We start from the raw sequence: 19,912 nt of genomic DNA on the forward strand, positions 1-19,912 counted from the left end.
AAGCATGCTGTAAACACATCTAAATTTCACTTTCAGAGAAAAAGAAAAAAATAAAAATCACATATTTTTTTCCCACTTCAAAATGTTGCACATCTGGCATAAAATAGTTGTTAGTTTACAGAGAATAATTACTTTTGAAAAGTGCTTATGTTTGGGGTTTAATATGTGCAACATTGATTCTACTGCTAATATCTGCAAGATAAAACATACCAAAAAAAAAAAAAAAAAAAAATGGTTTCTTTCCTTCAAGGAACCCAACTAACATTTTGTAACATATTGTTATGCCAATAGCTTAGTAATTGACTTTTGGTAATTAAATTGGGAAAATATACAAAGTAACTCAAGCAGAGGACATAACTGATCTGGACGCAGTTATGTCGGCTCGGTAGGGGAGCCGACTTTGGGTTTCCCTCAAGCACATTTCTCCAACTGCCAATACAGCTACCATCTGTTTGAGTCACACGAGGAGCCCATGTAATTATGCTACGTGATGTTAACATATTTCTGGACTAATTTCACCCACAGCAGCATAAATGCCCTTCTCTAAAACAAATATGAGGCCAGCATGTTGCTTCCCCTTATAGGAGCTTTGAGCCTCGGCAAAAGCATTTGCTTGGGCTTCTGATTTCCTCTTTGTCCTCTTATCGTCTTGACAGTGACACATTCTGCATGGTTAAGTAGAAGCATCCATAGCAGTCTTTCACTCCCCATTTCACGCTGTAATAAAATGCAGCAGTTGTTACTCTAGGGGGGAAACCTGAAAGGCATTCTGTGGGGTCGCTGGGAGAGTGAGGCTGAATGGCAGCCAACGCCACAGCACATCTTCACTTTTTTTTCATGCTGGAGACGAGGTGGGGAGGCGAGGTAGTGGGAGTGCGATGGCGGGTGGTGTGTAGCACTGAGGCAGGGGGGCTTCTGGTTGCGGTGCCTGCCTTTCTCCATCACAGCATCTCCACCCATCATAAAAACACTGTGCGCCCCCAGTGAGTGACTGAAATAACAGAAAGCATGGAAAGAGTCCACATATAAAATGTCATGCAAGAGCTTTGGTTTAGTATATGAACCATGAACAGCTACCAGCTAAGGTTACCCCGAGGTGCAACAATACACAATGTTTGCATAACAATATACAGACTATAATTCATGCCAATACGAACGATTCTTTTCCATTTTTTTCATGAGAATGTTTACATACACATCTGTGCATGGTAAAGTTGTTCTCTAATATTTTAGGTTAAATTCAGCAAACAAAACCTGCTAAATCATAGATTCAGCTTCCTCAAAGCTTAGACTTGAAAATATTGATCCCAGCACTGATGGTCAGCGTCAGGGTACACTAGTACCAAAGATTATTTACAAGGTGTCTTTGCGGTCCCCTGTAGCTTCCTGCATCCTCCGAGAGCCTCAGATACGGGGGAATCGCCGTTGTTTATCACACATGCTGTAAATCTCACCTCCAGTCAAATAAAGTTATGGCTCTTATTTTGCTACCCTGGTGCTTTTCACACTTCTCAGCCGCCAGACTCAATTATTGCTGCAGCTCTCTGCTCATATCCATCGACCCAATGATGAGTAGATTCCTGCACTCTCGCTCTCCTCTGTTGAACAGACACCATCGCAACATCTTCACTTCTCACCCAATTTCCCTTTTACATCAGGGATTTGAGATGACAAATGTCTCCACGCTGTACCCAGTCTCTTACAATAATGTTGTTATTTTATGCACCTATTCAAGACACGTTAGAAGAGTTGGTGACATTACTTCACAAGAGAATCTGAGAAATGAAACCTTAATCAATACTTTCCTTTCACTTGGAACATAGCATACATTTGTTTGTTCATTTTGCTGTTAACAATTATTCCAGGCAATTCTAGTGATTTACACAGCTGCAGAAAATATTTATTAAGTGCTTTGTTATACCTCCTAATTCCATCACAGAGGAGGCAACATTGCCTGATTTAAAATTATGCTCAATCATGCCATAAAATGCATGTCCACAACTAAATCTGGACAAAAGTATATTGTATTATTTTTTTTTTTTTTTTATCAAAATCACTCTTCAAATAACTGGTTGGAGACCAGCAAGCAAATAAAAAGTTAAACAGTTTGATTCTTCTTACAATTGTTGTGTTGTGAGATTGTGAGATTTTCTGACAAGAGTTTGTCATGGATCTCATAGGGTTCTATGCTCTGTCTCATACTTTTAATTTTATACATGCTTCCATTTGGTAATATCATTACAGCAACAAATAATATGAGTATTAGTGTGTGCTGGGTTTGTGCATTCAAAGATTTCAAACTTTTTTTTTTCCTGAAGAAACTTGCAGATCCACATTTAGACATCTACTGAAATGTCTCTAGACAATTTTTTTTGTCTACGGCCCAGAAAGAAAGTTTAAAATTACTTTGTCTCACCTCTGCTGCAATACAGCAGAGGTGAGAATACAGCATAATACATATTATTCTAAAAGAGCATGTTGAGAGCAACATGCTCCTGTTGTGGCTCCTGAAGTTTGAAGTGGAGCCGGATACAGAACAATCTGTTGTCACAACATCCTGTGAACTGTTGATTATGTTTCCTAACTGTGCAATCTAATTTTATTTCTCTTCATACATGTTTATATTATTGCAACAATTAACTGCCTTCCTTTGCAGTCATTCAATGTCCTATCTTTCTGTGTTTGTGTCCCTTTCCTGTCCTCTCATCCCCCAGCCGGTCGAGGCAGATGGCCGCCTCTTCCTGAGGCTGGTCCTGCTCAGTGTCTCTTCCTGTTAAAAGCGACTTCTCATCTACAATGTCACCCATCGCCCAAGGGCACCATTAGGACAAAGTATTGCATCAAAAAAGAATCAATATTATCCATATGATCTTTCAGGAAGATTAAGTTTTTGCTTTAAATACTAACATAGTATCTAAATTGGATTGACATGTAAATAGACAATAAATTTAACTTCTTTTGGGGAAAAAAAAATAATGCTATTTGCATTAAGTTTGTTGATATTCCAGCATGTTCCCTTATTCTTACATCCTGTAATAACAAACTTAACCAAATAAAAATAAGTGTATTTTCCTGGATAACATTTTGAAGCACATCTGTAAGATTTGACTGCTTCTCTCTCCCTATATATAGGGAGAGAGAAGCAGTCCCTATATATAGCCTCATACTGGAATCCCCTTGCGAGCATGAAGACTGATTTTTATTTAGAATGAGGGAGCACAGCAGCACAGACTTCATTTGCACAGAATCAAGGAGGCTCTCAGGGTGAATAACGTTTACCAACTGGCCTGCTGCTACCCAGCTAACAGGCTTTATCATATTTAAAAATTAGGAAACCTTTTCCTGGTTTAATCAGTCAATTTGTATGGGAACTTAAACACACTGTCTCGGCAACGTATGTCAATGTTTTTTTTTTAGGAACAATGACATCTAAGATAGGAAAAATGACTTTAATAGAAGTACAGATTTTGAATTCGACATTAAATTAAGGTGACAGATGTTGACCTTTAATTGACAAATTGTTGCATCTCTAAATAGTCCAAACCAGCAAAACAAGAAATGCTTGCATGGATCCAACTATTTAAATATACAAATATAACTCCAGATATTCTGTCTTTGCATTATTTGGAAATTTCTCAATGCTTCCAGTCTTTAATACCATTGTAGGGCTGCACTCTGTTAGGAAAATTATAAATTGTGGCACTCTTGAAAATAGTTAAGATGTCTATTGCAAGTTACCCTCATTATACTTACTCTATGTCTTTCTTTTTAATCATGTCAATGTCTCAGCTCTTTATGATTTTCAGAATTTGTTTTACTATGATCTCTAGCATTTGTGTGGATAAGGGGGAGGAAAAGTGTATCCATCTGATGAAGACTTTGAATGCATGGCACCTCAAATTTTATCTAAACAGTCTTTCACAATTGCAATATCACACATACAGATACTGCAATGATGACTAAAACTCAATATGTTATACAATCATCTTATGGATCCATTAGATTGTGATCTAAGCAGTTTCTATAGTCTCTGTTTACCTCTGGTAGCCAAAAGAAGCTTATTGTTAATCAAGTAGAGAGAAAATCTTACTATCTGAGGTCTTACTATCACTTTCACAAATAAGTGAGCCCTCTGAGCATAAAATATAGCAACCCCTGTACATCCAGTTATAGCCATCTCAGGAGTGATTATGTAAAAAGTTCCCAGTAGTTACTGAAAGTAAATAAATATGAGAAACTTTAGCCCACTTGTTAACTACACCTTTGCGTCTCAGCATAGACAGAGTGCCAAGGGATATAAAGGTAGGGGAATATATATATATATATATATATATATATATATATATATATATATATATATATATATATATATATATATATATATATATATATATATATATATATGTATTATTACACCTTTGCAAGGGTTCAAAGTCTGTTTAGAGAGCCCAGAGCATGGCCCTCTTTTACCTGATCCATGCACACTGCAAATCAACTGAGTCCAGTAAGGCAATACAGATATTTCTAGTCACAAAAACTATATACTTATGTCATGGTGTGCAACCTCATTAATATCTCGTATAGCCTGACTAATTAAACAGCTCATATCAGACTCTTAAATTTGTTTCACTTGAAAGAAGGGAAATGAGATTTGATATTCTGCAGAACGTATATTACTTGAATACTAATACTAAATTTATTGGCTGCATAGTTGAAAGATATTTCAATATTTGTTTGTGTGAGTAGTTGCTGCCCTGTGTTTCTCTGTGTTGATAGACAGGGGATCTTTCCAGGGTGTACCTCACGTTTTGCCCAATGACTGCTATAAAAAGACAACAGCCCCAGCACAGCATGGCTGTATAATGGCAATTGCTAAAGACTGCTTGGATGGAATACTTGGTAGGAAACTATACTTAAGTGTCAGGTATTCAGGCTCAGAATATTTATTAGTAATAAACTCACCCAGCTGCTTGGACTCTAACTGCCCTTAATATCCCACAGATGATGCAAGTCTTTCATAGATGAGATGCCAACTCTCATACACAGCAATGGTTAGATTCTGTTGTTGTAAAAAACAAAGTGTCAAGAAAATGTGGGTTAATCATCACAGATATCATCACTGCAATTTCCAGGGACAAGCGCTCTAATATTTTACTGATGTTGTGAAGCCCTACTTTCTTCTTGGCGCTGATGCTACAGTCCCATCTTTTTTTCTCCAAATATCTGTGAACATACACAGATATTTGGACATGCATCCACCCTGTTTATACTTTGTCAAGGATACGCTTGTCGATCCAGTGATTGGTCCAATCTAGTAAATTTTTCAGACCTCATCATGTTTGCAAGGAAGATCTAATTTCAGTGCATCAGCCTCCCAATATATGCCAAAAAATGAAATAAGTCAACAAAGGCCAAATAAGGAACGTCACTCTCACAACTTCCAAGTTTCTCTGGTGCATCTGTCCAATGTTTTCTGCTCCCGAGTTCTCATTGAATATGAGTGTGAAGCATATTTTATCAAATTCTTGAGCCATGAGCAGATTGAGTACAAAATCATATGTTTGTGAATACTTTGATATGTCTCTGATGTGCAGTTAAATTCCAAGGAATTGCTAAATAGTAAGAAGATATTTTCTAGAGTCTAGACACTGTTTCTTTAACCTAAAGTGACCTGAGGGCATGTCAAGCCTGAGATATTCTGTGTTTAATTACTGCCCGATGGTAAATCAGTAAAGGAATATGCTGGGCAGACAGTGGGTTGGATCAGCTTGATCAAAAATATTAACAGCATGCACTCTTCAGATGTGAGTTTGTAATTCCACACTCGACGAGTTCAAAATGAATTTTTTCCATCAGCAGGAATGTGCTTGTCTAAATTCAAGATTTTATTTGGGAGTGGGGGAAGACATGAATGGAAATGTGATTTAATATGCGTTTCGAAGCTGGATCTCATCCAAAAATAAAGAAGCCAATTGAATATTAAATACTCTGCCAATCCTTAATATTCATAAAAGGTTTCTGTTCTGTTATTTCAAGGGAAAACATAAAATTGGTTCACTGTCATTCTGCGATTAGAAGGTGCAGATCGTTTTGCTCTAAACCCTTTTGTTTTGTAATCATTTTGAGAAAGGCTCACTGTTTACACTTACCATGGAGAAATGACTTTCTTATTTAGCTGGGCGGAAACTACACCCATAATTCATGCAAGTCGACATGGGTACAAGGAATAAGGCGGACAAACAAATTAACAGGAAACCAACAGGGGCAGGGAAGGATGTCGTGAGACAATACTGAAAAGTCAACAACAAAAGCATGTAGTGAACGTTAGCTTTCTGGTGGGCTCAGTTGATCCAAAGCTGCACACAAAACACACAAAACCTCCCCATCTCTACACAGTCATGGCAACTTAAAGGTACCCAGTAGCAGCTACATAGCTTTAAAGCTTAAGTGGAGTGATTGGATCAAATTCAGGAATGCTATACTTATCAGGCAAACTCGTGAATATTTCACAGAGGAGTTCATAATCATGGTTGATTTAATAACTGCAAGGTCCAGTTGCTGCAAAACAAACCAATGTCATCAACCATCCACCACCACGTTTGGAAGAAGCTGTTTGAGTTGATGAGCTGCATTTTGTTTTCTTCAAATTGTGTCCTAGTAACAAATCTGTACTTTGCTTGTGTCCATTCAAAGCATGTTCCTTCATATCTTGTGGTTCTTTCAAATGCATCTTTGCAAACTTGAGTTGTTCTGCCATCTTCTTTTAGGATGAGATAGGCAACACTTCCAAACAAGCCTATGTGCTCAACGCATTTCTAACACTACAGTCATGAACATTAATGTTACTGGATGGTCAGTTTGAGTTGAGCCTACTTGTTTTTTGCAATTTCTCTGGATAAGGCACATTCTGATTTTGGCACGTATTTTATGGACATCCCCTTGCGGAAATATGTAAGCGTTTTTCTTCTAGTTAATAATCTTTGTTACTGTTAAATGACTGACACGAAGCTGTTTGGACATAATATTAAAGCTCTTTTAAGATTGATTAACTAGAACAATTTCATCCCCAAAAGTCATTATAGACGCCTTTTCTCCTTAGCAATAGCAAATGTCCCTGCTTTACTAGATGAGGTCACATTTCCAGATGATCCGTTAATGAAGTTCTTTATTGAATCGCACCTTACTGAAACTATCCTTCTTATATTGAGTCGTAGCAGCAAGCGTGAAACTGCTTGTGTATTTTTGAACACTGAATGAAGTAAAACCCAATAAAGATTTTGTTTATGTCCAGATATGTAAAATCCTACAATTAAAAGGGAGTGCGTCTCATTTTTATTATGACTGTATGTGGATTTACTTTCATTGTTTTCAGTTTCACATGCCTGTTATTTAAAAAAAACAGCTAAATACACTAATTTCTCCTTTTATAATGATACTGAATTTAAAGATTCAGCCCTATTTTTTTTCCCTCTTTGCAGAATCAGCCGAAGAGGCCGAAAGAAAACCAGCAGGTGGTATCGCTGACATTCTTTGAGCATCAATTTAATTATTAATTTAAATGCAGTTGAGGGTACAGACAACAAAGAGCTGAAAAGGAATCGCTTGGCAGAAAGTGAGAAGACAGAGAGGAGGAGCAGGAGGGGCAGTGCATGAATTATACATTCACCCCACAATCAGAGGTGCTTGCCTTATTTATGAGTAAAAAAAGGCCCACACAGCTTAGCCAGAATTGTGCTTAGTCTTCTACAAAACGCAATAGCGATTCATTTAATTCTTAATGACTAAAGCTTCCCAAACACACAGCAAAGCGGCTCACTTTACTTACAGGTCCTCTGGTATCTCGTCTTACGTTCTGCGGTGACAAGGAGTCAAAATTACAGTGGCTGTAACTAGAACCTCAGTTATCACCTACTTCTCAGCTCAGTTTACATTTCATCACAATTAGACTCAACAGGACGTATCCATCACATGGGGTCAGATCGGTGATAAGGAGGCCAGCAGACCTTTGCTGTGACGTGGCATGGGAAAACCAAACCCTCTCTACAGCTGTGAAAAACGGCAACAAGACTAGCCGTACTTGTTCCCCAACTATCATACAGTACCGACCAGGCATGTGCTCGTTGATGGTATGTTGCCAAAATCCCGAGGTCAGAAGTGGAACCTCTGACAACAGCATTGAGGAGCTCACTCTTTCACTACAACACTGGTGACCCCTTAAATCTTTTTAATGAGAGACTGGGGATCGATTGAAGTTTGACTGAGAAAGGCGGTACTGGCTCTACCCCTCCTGCTATTGGGCAATGCCAGTCAAACAGCACAAAGGTGGTATTAAACCGCTTTCAAGTTTGGTTTAGTACCACCACTCAGAGTGTGGTGGTACATAGTGTGGTGTACATATACAGAAAAAGAGCCTTTTACTGCGTCCTGAAACACACGATATCACACTCATTCACCCACGTATTTGTTGCTATTGCCTCTGACACAGTAAGAGGCAATAAGAACCTCTTACTCTTGGTGTGTGTCTCTTATTGGACACACACCGATAAGAGTGTGTGTCTCTTAGTAGTGGGTGTACCACACACCATTAAGTTGTACAGAAAATGTGAATGTACATTTCCTGTACATTTACAGGAAATGTAAATGTGTACAGTAAGGACACATTTAACTGTTTGCTTAAATAGATCAGTTTGTTTCCTTGGATAGTTGTTTTGGCATTACAAAAACCCATCAAAACTTTCAATCACTTTTAATGAAAGACCATTAAACAACAAAAAAAGAGGATCATTTCTTATATATTTATAATTTCAGGATATATTTGTTTATGAAAAATTGTAAATCCTCACTGACTGTTCAACCTGAGCAACACATTATATTTGTCTCAGTCTCCACAGTTTTTTTGTTCCCGCTGCATTCAACTCATATAAGTCGTATAAGCAGCAATAAGTCAGATAACTCGGTGATGAAAATGAAACAAACCAAATGAAGGTGTAAAATTTACCTTGTTCAAGCAAAGTAAAACTCCAGGATGTCTTCGTGAGAAAGCACCATAAAAAACGCACATCTCTGTTTTAAAATTAAATTGAAAAGCAATAGCATTGTTGTTTTTGTTGTGAAGAAAAACTATTCAATAGTAAGTTCTCAGGCACATCTAAAAGTATTCTTATTATAAAAAGTAGCTCACTTGTTTATTATGACTATTGAATGCAGTCCAGTACATGGATATGAAGATAAACTTAACATGTTTTATTAAAATTACATGTTAACTTTAGTGTATTGATGTTCTACAAATTGCAAGAAAGTTTTGTATAGTCATGTATATAAAGGTATATCTGGTGTTTGAACTATTAAAATAAGTAGTTATACATTTATGAATTTCAGGTATGTCCAGGCATTTAGGGTCTCTGTAGCTACAACTAGCAAAGTTTTACAAGTAGAATTCAAATTGAGTAATTTTGTAAAGTATTCTTGTTTTCAACATCACAGTTATATGGTCCTATTCCATGTGCTTAATACAGATTAATGCTATGACACCACAGCTGAAGAAATTACATCCTTGACACTGTGTTTTGAATTCAAAACTGCTGATAAGGTTATTTACATCAACAACAACAATTTAATAATTTCCACACAAAGGAGTGGAAAACACAGTCTGTCAAGCTGGCGTAAGTCTCTGGTCATCACAAAGACGATAAACAAGATAAATGTTTGTCCTTGCGGTGACCATTCAAGCTGTCTAAATCCGCCTCCCTCTTAACTCAAATCAAACGAGACCAGACTTTGAGATTCTGTCCCAAAGTAGGCCAACAACACGAAGAAAGCCGCCCTAATCCCATGCTCCGTAAAACTCCAACACAATTTCCTCTAATTTGCTTTTTTCCAAAGTTTCAAAAACACTAATCCTGCTTGCCACTCTCCAGCTTCAAATTTGGTTTCTGACTGTGAGCCGTGTTACTTCGAGATTGAGGAATGTTGTGCAAGCTTCAAAACAGGAACATAATACAGTCTGTACTCCTTAAGAAGTGAATAGATTCTTTTTTTTTATTTGTGTTTCTAAGTGCAGAACAAAAAGGGCAAACCTGAGCATGTTGAGCAGGGAAACTTTTCCGTTTGCTTAGCTGGAAGAAGCAAACAGAAGCTCTGACACAAAAAATGCAGATTTCTTTATTCCTCATACGTGTTCAGTCAAGAAAGTCGAAAATCAGTCTGCTCAAGCAATCATCCCCAAGGTGAAGGTTAAGGAAGTTGTTGATCAGTCAGTCTTTGGCATAAATTCTTGCTTCCCATCGTCCTGAAACTGTCACGCACAATCGCTGTGATTTATCAGTGGGATGCAGCGGCTTTGAGCGGAGCTGGAACGGTGATAAGCCCCCACCCCAATTTTCCAAGTACATCAGCTATAAGATTCTTACATCCTAATCTTCCTTTCGCCAATGTGACTCTTGGCAGCAAATATTAATGGCTACAAACAAAGTTGCCACGTTGTTTGTTTTTATTTGCTTTATCACCTCTCAAGTACGTGAGGTCATGAAAAACAAGGAACCAAACTCAATGTGACATGCATTTCAGCCAATACGTCGACAGATTGAGAGTAAACACTTGGACGACAGCAGATTGTGTCGGTATGACTGGTCATTATTCCCAAAAGAGGATTTTGCAGCAGCTTTGATTGCATTAATCCTTCAAGAAAATGAAATCCCGTCTGACAGGGAGAACATGGAAAATCAGGCTATCTGTGAAAGTTGGATTAACTCGAAAAAATAAATGACCGTTATTTCAAAACCATACATGCTCCTCCAGATAAGAAAAAGGCACAGAAGTGGAGAGCGGATTTATGTCTGTGTATGTTATGTTTCATTTGAGATTTCACCAAAGAAGGAGTTTCAGCTGCAGTTCTACAAGCCTATTTGCTTTAAATGTGGAGAGTCACAAGTGCGATGATATGTTAAAGTTGTTGTCTTTTTCTTTTGTTGTGGCACACTGAAGGAATCCTTACCTTTTCTCCTTGATTATAAGAAGCAAATATTTGGCAAGACTAATTGTGGAGGAAAATTCTGTTCTGATTAAAGTTTGAAACATTTAATGATGTATTTTTTCTATAATTTTTCTTATTTTGTCGTGTCTTAAAATCTGGATACTGCCCAGTGCCTACTTTGCTTCAGTCCTCTCCTGTGGCCACGTCTTTGGTATTTTTTTTCTGCTGAGGGGGGTTTTCGTTCCCTGCTGCCACCCACCATGTGAATAATGAGCTGCGCAGATAGCAGCCAATGAAGCGACCCCCCCGTTAGCCAATGAAACTTAACAACCATGTCCAGATCAGGCCTTTCCTGCTGGGACTGACCAGCCTTGCTTCACACTCCTCTGCCACCCACCCACACACACACACCACACTCTCTCTGACACCCTGCCTCCGACTAGATAGAGGGAAAAAAAACAAGTGGAGTGGGTTCAGAGAAACTACAGAGTGGCCTCTTTGTGCGATCACCAACTGAAAGTCAAATAATACACAAAAAAATGGCTAGAACCGTTTTTACACATACATGCACACGCGGGCAAGGCGATCCAGCCGCAGCCGACATGACAGATTGATTTTCAAGCCGAGCTTGCTCCGAGGCGTTGGTGCTAGTAATGTGACTTACACAGTGAGTTGCTATGAATGTCTGGCTTCAACATGACCAAAAGGTTGCTTTGAAGTCCATCCAAGCACCTAACAATCCTAGTCATGCCCCTGCTGTAAAACTACCAACCGCCGCCCACTTCATCACATCTTTTCAGCACACCTCAAAATAAACTTTCAAATCCTGAGGGTCAGAAATGAACACAAAGGAGTTTCAGTGACTCACTGCACAACCTGCAAGGGAAAGTGTTTGCTTTTCCTAAACTCACAAATAAGCCTCAGAAGACCCTGAAAAACCAAACAAAAGAGGAGAAAGTTGATCATTTTATTTCGGCGTGAGAAAATGTGGGGGGCTGGTAGAGGAAGGGGTTTTGGTGGGGGGAGTTTGACAGTGGGCTTTGAAAGACACTTTTGAATGTGACATAGTAGCATTCCAATTATTGTTATTCAGAAACACCTCTCCAAAGCCTCCGAGATGTGAAAACGAAGGGCACATGTAATCAAAAGAGTAAACACTTGTTATTCTTGTGATGGAATCTGCAGCTTAGGGTTCAACGGTTTGGAAAAAACGCTTAAAGAAGAGACATCTAGAAAGAATGTCTCATTTGCCATCAAACTGGGATTCGGACAATGAGTTGGAAAATACTTTCAACAGAAATTCAGGAAATGGGGCAGATATAAATTAACATAAACTAAAAACTAGTTTTATTTGTATTTTTTATAATATTTAATTTCATTTGAGATTTTATAACATTTTCATGGTATTCACTGCAAGTAAAGTACAACTCCCCCCTTAGACACTCTCACTGATGGGCACTTCCCTCTTGGCCATCTTCCATCTACACAATGTCTTTTCCACAGATCCTTTTCTGAGAGGCATTTGAGAACTGAAGCATACCACATTGTTGCACACCAGCGTTTTACTGCCTTAAGTAAGTCGTAGCATTTGATGTGGAGACTGGATTATAGCCTGGTGCAAAGCAAACCATTAAAATTATTAGTTGCACTTTGTTTTAATGGTGCAGTTTAGCATATTTCAGAGTTTTTATTTGGATGGAATGATTGCACATTTTCCAAATTCAATGATTATTGTCCAATTTTCTTTCATATGAGACAGTCAATTTCTGTCTGATTTTTCAACCTAGAATGAAACAGGACAACAAGACCAACATAGATCAATATTTGAGCTGGATTGTGTAAAACTAACCAACATTGATATTTTTGAAAGCGAGGACTTGAGTCTGCATGGAAGCCTATGACCTACATACAAAAACTTTTACAATGGATGCAGATGTAATTCAAATGTATACTAACCAATAGCCAATATCATACACTCTCAAAGTAAGTGCCAGTATTTCCTACAGCTTAGTGCTTTACTAGGTAACTTTTAAAAAAATTTGTTTTTACACTGTCATTATGTCCTGACTCAATTCAGCAATCTTGAGCTTGAACTGTGTGGAAGAAGGTGTGAGCAGTACATACACAAGCTTGATTGACAGTGCTAAAACATTCCTCCTGGCTCTAATTAGTTCTTTTTGACCAAGCTGTGCTTTTCTGCAGATGACAATAGAACCACAGGGAGAAAGGACAGGAGCTTCATTTTTTCACACATTTTCTGTCTCGTTTTATAATCTCAGGACATAGTGACATAGTGACAGTTTTAACAAATAGGTTAAAGATATATAAATAAGTTTGTAAAACGTTACGTACTGACCTTGTAATTGAGGTCCTTCTCAAAGAATGTCTACTTTAAATGAACTAGAAAAGGGCTCAAAAATCCAGTCGGAATTTCAACAAGGTGAGGGAATATTAAAATAAATTTTAGCAGGGATGTATGTTTAGATAAATGCATAATCCTGGGACTGTGTGAATGATGGATAAACCACAATAAATTACAACTTTTCCAACATCTGTTTAAAAAACAATTGAAACCATGTGCTCTAATATATTTCCCCTGTGAAACACAAAACACTATGCTTAATCAAAAGCTCAGAATTAATATATCTGTGACCACAGTGAGTGTTTGTAAACCTCTCACTGAAACAAAATGCTCTGAAAGTAGAAAGCTTCTTGGTTGTAGGTGCGTGCAGGAGATCAATTTATGTAATCTTTGCCCCAGCAGGAAAACAGAACATGGGGAATTTTAGAACTTTTAAGAAGTTCATCCAAACTTCTTAAGTTTTGAGCTTAGTCAGTGGGTCGAATTAATGATAATAGCTCATGAAAATGCCTGCTGTGTGCTTTTTTGCCCGCTTCCTGCTGAATGCAGCTTGTCTGCAGGTCCGCTGGTAGGGCATGGTAATGACTCCTCAAATGCCACCTCATTCTGTTTCAGAGAGAAGGGTAAGCAGGTTAATTATAATGACAATGGGGAAGCCTGAAAGCGAGAGCCAACTCCAGACGCTGCATAGGAGATGGCCAAAATGACTCTCATCACAAATGGAAACGGAGGTTTTGATTTTCTAAAATGCAGATAAGATGTAGAGGGTCACAACATCTTTGTTTTGCCACTCTGTCGCGTTTTCTCTCAGGGCTTTTTAAATCCCAGAGTGGACAAAACTTCTGCCCTCACATGTTTCTCTGTTTAACTGTGAGCTGTTCATGAAGTCAAGGGGCTAATCAACAGCACAAGACCTATTCACAGGGGGTACCACTGTAGTACAGCATGGGTCCATTTGGTAGAACTGTTACAATGACTTTGTTTTTGACATACTACACACAAGCCTTGCAAGTGTGCACTCTAGTCTTTGGAGCTGAAGTGTGGTTGATGTTTGCTTCCCAAACATTGGCTTCTTTCTCCAAATTAAACTTAAGCACCGTGTCCTGGCCCATGTCCCAAATAACTGAACCAAAACGTTGGATGTGATTAAACTAATTTAATCTGGAGAGCCCTCCAACTGGACTGGCAGTGCAGCACAGCGGAGCAGAGTGTCGCAGCTGTAGAGCGGCAGCACAGGCATGTCATTATTTTAGGGGCTCACATCAAAATCCAGCCTGATGTATTTAGAGCTTAGACGTGGGATGAAGAAGTGCTAACTAGCACTCTTGTTACAACCGGGAGGATTTTAGACATTTGCAGAGTTTCGGTAATATTAGCTGATTGATTATAAAAACAGTGTGCTGTTCTTAGACTTGAAGCCAGGAAATGACTTTCTTAAAACATAACACTGTGGAATGGCTTGAGGGATGACTAGGAGCTGATGTTGGCAATCAAAGTGGACAGGAGGGAGACTGCCTGTCACAGAAGTTTCAAAATATGATAAATTAGACCTTTTTTGCATTGCCAACAGTCAGAAAATCTTTACTTTCACATTTCCCTTGAAAATCTTACAGTACAGCATTTCAGTGATATATACCTCTTCCAAAGTATTACATGTACTTTGTGAAAATACCTTCTGCTGGACTTACAGCCTCTAGTCAACTAGAGAATGTGTCTTTTTACAGCTAGAGACCATAATCTTTGCTTATCCTTCTTTATGAAGAAGAATAATAAGTAAAAACTCAAACTGGATGGAGAGCACCTATGAACACCAGCTTTCAAGTTTTGCCACAAATTCTTAATTTAATGTATGGTTAGATCCTTTTCAAACCTCTGCAACCTCAGAGGTTTACCTCTGAGGTTGCACTTTTACCTATATACAATTGTGCATATAACTGTTGAAACAAGAATGGTTTTAGATTTTTCTTTGCTCCTCCTGTATAGCAGGCACCACTTGTCCTGAAGGCAGATTGTAGCAAATTGCGATGTGCTGAAATGGTCGAAACTAAAGGACACGCCCCTAGAAACAGTGCACAACTTTCCCAAGGCGTCATGTGTGAGAACAGAGATGGAGAACATAAACCAGATCAAACCCAGCTACAAACTCCTCCGCAACTTTAGCCCGAACGTTTCTGGTGTTATCATCACTTGATCTTGATGATGCTGTTTGTTCAGTAATATTAACTCAGAAACCTCTTAGGCATTTGCAGAATAGCTGTCATGACACAGAAACCAAATTACACACAAGCAATTATGTGCTCATATGTTGACTTCTTAAGGCAATGGATTGCACAGTTTTTTATTTAAGGCTACTGGATAAAAGAGGGCTGAATTTGCAAGGTATTTTTTTGCTTGACATTTGAAAACCATTTCTAACTGTGTTAGTCAGTCACATAGAAGTTAAAGCAAATACACTATAATAGTTCCAGGCTCGAAGCACTATAACCCAACTTTAAACATTATGGGGATGCGAGAAGAAATGTATAAGAAGAAACGTGGTAATGCACAATAGCTCTGCTGTATCCGAGCCAGATTCAAACCGTGTAGGAACCATTTGAAATTCAAAAAAGGGAATCTACAAATTGAGCACAGAGGGTGAATTTAGCAAGGCAGTTGATATCGGACACTGATTGTGATTAATATTAGCAGCACACATGAAGGAATGTTAGGCAACCATGTAAAACTGCAGCCACTCTGTATTTTTCAACATCTATCCAATTAATAACAATCAGTTTGCACTAATTCTCAGTGTGCATTCCTCAATAACTTATGTCTGCGGACGGAGGAGTTGATGGACACACTAAGGGCCCACATGCGATTTGTCACAACCGTTACAAAAACATTTGTCCTTATAGGTTAGTTTGATACATTTAAGAGGCGATGAGTGCAGAAACAGATACATTGCCTTGCAAACAAATTCATATCCTTGAAACTTTCTCTCGTTTTTGGCTTGTTGCAATTGAAGGCATTACTGTATTTTACCGGGTTTTTAATCTGACCAACACAAAGTTGTGCATAACTATAAAGTAGAAGGAAAATTAATGTTTTTGTTTTTTTTAATACAAATAACAACTGAAAAGTGTGGCAAGAGTTTGCATTCACCCTTCATTACTCTGAAATTCCTTAAAAACCACGAGATTAGCACATGAGATAATAGTGTTGTTATGAGATCTCACTGTAAGAAGAAGGGGCATTTCAGTTTAAAATCTTGTTGTAGGCCTATGTATGTCCAAGACTCTTAGGTTAAGTAAGGAAGGAAGATTTTCTTTTTTTTTTTTTGACTAATATAGACAAAGTCTTTGGAGTAGAGGACAACTTTCATCACTTAGCCAGGTTTCACCACCACTTTTAGATAATTTGTCTGGTTGAGCTTAAGGTTACTGTGTAAAGAAAAATGGTAATAAAGTAACAGAAAATCCAAACTACTCACATTATTGCAGCTAGACAACCATGAGCTCCTAATGACGCTAAACCTGATGTCGGGAGTATCAGCATTAGATTAAACGACTACTTCACAGGTTTTTCATTCGAAAATAATAACATTTGATCCTTTGTAGCTCAAAATCCACAACAATTTCAGGTCACATTGAACTACATAAGTCCTCTCAAGAAAACACAAAAGAAAGAATTTTTATACTTTCCTGGCCGTCAATAGATAATATCCAATCTGACTGAGATTGTTCTGTTTTGCAAAGGTCAGAAAATCAGTTCTTTGATGCAGAAATTTGATTGAAATGTGCCCTAAAATATTTGTAGCTATAAATGGATAAACATCTTGGGATGAGTGGGCCAGATACACCTGCAAGCCACACACTTTATGAAAAAGAAATTGTAGGCCATGTATAGCTTTTTGTTGAGGTCAGAATTATTCAGTACTATCTATCCATTTGTCTGTCATACAAAACCTTATAAAACTCAGTTGTAAGATGGCAAAATGTTAAATATTTACAGGGCATAGACACCTAAACAGCCCAGATGCCATATTACAGAAGCAAGTTCTTATTTTCCAGCTAGATAGAGGAGATGAAGGCGTCTTTAAAGCTATAGAGAACCTTGCTGAGATGACTACATGGATCAACTCTGCTGGTGCATCCATCCTTGCTCCCAGCCTGCGGTTTTCACAGCGCATTTCCGAGGGCCTTGTCATCAGCTCTGGGAGAGTCTGATGGAGGATGTCAGCACCATCTATTCAGAAGAGCCGTCAACGCCAGCTTTGTATCAACCATCTTTCAAACGGGGCACAAAACACAAACAAGCCCTACGGGACACATGCCATAACAATTTATCAGCCTAAAACTCCAAATAACAACAACAAGCGATCACACCTTGCTTTTGTCCTTTTTCATTCTCCTCAGAATCCTTTTTCGTTGTATTCCAATTAGGAGCAAATAGGCAACATCAAAATCCAAAGCAATTTCATTAAATTCTCTTCTTTTCTCACCATAGTCTATATCAACAGTTCATGTTTGCCGCGGAGGCATGAAAAGACTGGTCCTGTTGCAACTCGTACGCTTTAAGGCATATTATTCCCTGATAATGAGCCATGTACGTGGCATGCATCTCATTCATGACAGAAATGAAACCACATTACCTTGGAGCACTGCTTGTGATTCTGGCACCACACCAAAGAGCCATTATTCTGCAAAGGAGAAGGGAAAACATCGTTATTCATCAGGAGATACTGTTGAAAATACATTTGCAACAATCAATCCATCAAAATGCACATACGTAACTCTGACCCTCTTCTCTCCTGTCACGATACACATCCACACACTGCCTAGCCTGAAGCGCAGCCCTCTTGGTGATTGATTAATGTGTAAGTCTGAGTCAGACCATCTCTAAAGAAGAGAAGTGAGCTGCAGCACACCTCTGGTCAGTTTCAGGAGAGCCCAGTGACCTCTGCTTGTGTGAGGATTTTGTTTTATCCCTCAACACGTTTTCCTGTGTGTTGAGGGCAAAGCTGATGTATGCAGCCGTGGTAGACTGCAGACGTTCTAACTGCTGTGATAGCACAATTATCCCCCCCAACAAACCAAACATTTAGTCCACATAGTTAGCTATGTCTGTTCCTAAATCTCATGTGTAGAAAGATGTAAGATTATCAAGTGAAACACCAGAAGAGGTAAAATTGCCTGTCCAAGAGGTAATTTCCTATAGTCGTTATGGTTGAGAGCGTTGTTATTCTTTGTCAAACAAGTTAGTGAATGGCCTGTTAATCCAATAGGTGTGTACTGGTTATTGTGCCCTAACCCTACTCAATTCAAGAACATACATGTGCTCATTTGGTACCGACCGTGCATTAATTCAAACCACCCCGGGAGGATAATTCATAATTAATAAGTCATGTTCTATGTCTCCTACATACACTATGAAAGGAAATGTGGCTTCAAGACTTCAATAAATTGTATCTACAAGTTTGGAGATTGCTCTAAGTTACTATTATAGTTTGCTCCAGGGTCCAAATCTGTCATGACCCTGAACATGAGCAGGTTATGAACAATTAATAGCCGTGAACATCACTCGTTTATAATCAAGCACACCGTTTCAAAAGAAAATGTATACATCGCCTTTAAGTTCGGTCTTTAACTTACATATCACTTGCTTTCACTTCTGATTAAATGAAAGATTGTGAATGAGATCTGAGCACAAGTCCAATTCAGGTCAGAAAGTATTTGCTTTTACATTTGACTCTGGTCTATGTCTGAAACTTGAGTCTGATGTACGTTGATATGTTTTCTGCTCCAAATACATTCTGCCCTAATTCCAAAATAATCATTTTTGTAAAGTTTCAATCACAAACTAATTTTAAAATCAACCGTCAATCAAGTATAACTTATACCCAATTAATGTTTTGGAATTGATGTTGATGTTTTATTGAATATTATTGAATTAAAATAGTCTAGTTTTCAACATATTTTCAAGGCTAAAAAAGATAAAGATGAATCCACATTAAATATCTCTTTGCTTAGTGACAAGTGTCAGCAACCACTATATAAAGGACATTTAGGATTAGGCTAAAACACCAAAAAAAAGAAGTAAAAACTACGTATTTCATATATTACTGGAACATATGATCCACCCATTACAATTATAATGCTGTTTATTGCCTTTCTGCTCCCCATTTTAATACCTCTGAATGAATGATGAATGATCAAGTGATTCCTAACAGAAAGTTCGGAGTTCCCATAGAAAGGTTTTTCTAGTCAATGACCTGGAACTGGGTCTGGGATCTGGATGTTCCCTGTCCTCCCCATAAAATGAAACTGTGAAAAGACATTCAAACTTCAGGGATCCGCAAGCAAAGAGTCTGTTTAGGTTCAATGTCAAGTTCAAAGCCTTTTCTTACAATGTAATCCAGAAGAAATTTCCCATGAGATCCTGGCAGAGAAGTTATCATTACAGGGGTTTAATTTGACATCCAGTGCCAGTAACTGTTGTGCTTTTAAAGTCAAGGATAGCGGTCAAATGGCTTCAAAGGAATCCCTGATTGGACGGTCATGTCTATAGAGAATCTCCCTCGCAAAAGGCAGCAGATAAGG

General features: G+C 38.3%; 1 protein-coding gene across 1 annotated transcript in view; it reads right to left on the reverse strand.

The window, feature by feature from the left end:
• LOC129361440 (anosmin-1) overlaps positions 1–19,912 on the reverse strand; it is a 57,359-nt gene that overhangs the window by 29,404 nt on the left and 8,043 nt on the right. Inside the window, exon 2 of the mRNA XM_055032285.1 lies at positions 17,965–18,012. Within this exon, the coding sequence (XP_054888260.1) occupies positions 17,965–18,012 (48 nt within the window). The remainder of the gene's footprint in view (positions 1–17,964; positions 18,013–19,912) is intronic.

The sequence above is a fragment of the Poeciliopsis prolifica genome, unplaced genomic scaffold (genome assembly GCF_027474105.1).
Source record: "Poeciliopsis prolifica strain line A6 unplaced genomic scaffold, Auburn_PproV2 SCAFFOLD007, whole genome shotgun sequence".
Taxonomy (NCBI): Eukaryota; Metazoa; Chordata; class Actinopteri; order Cyprinodontiformes; family Poeciliidae; genus Poeciliopsis; species Poeciliopsis prolifica.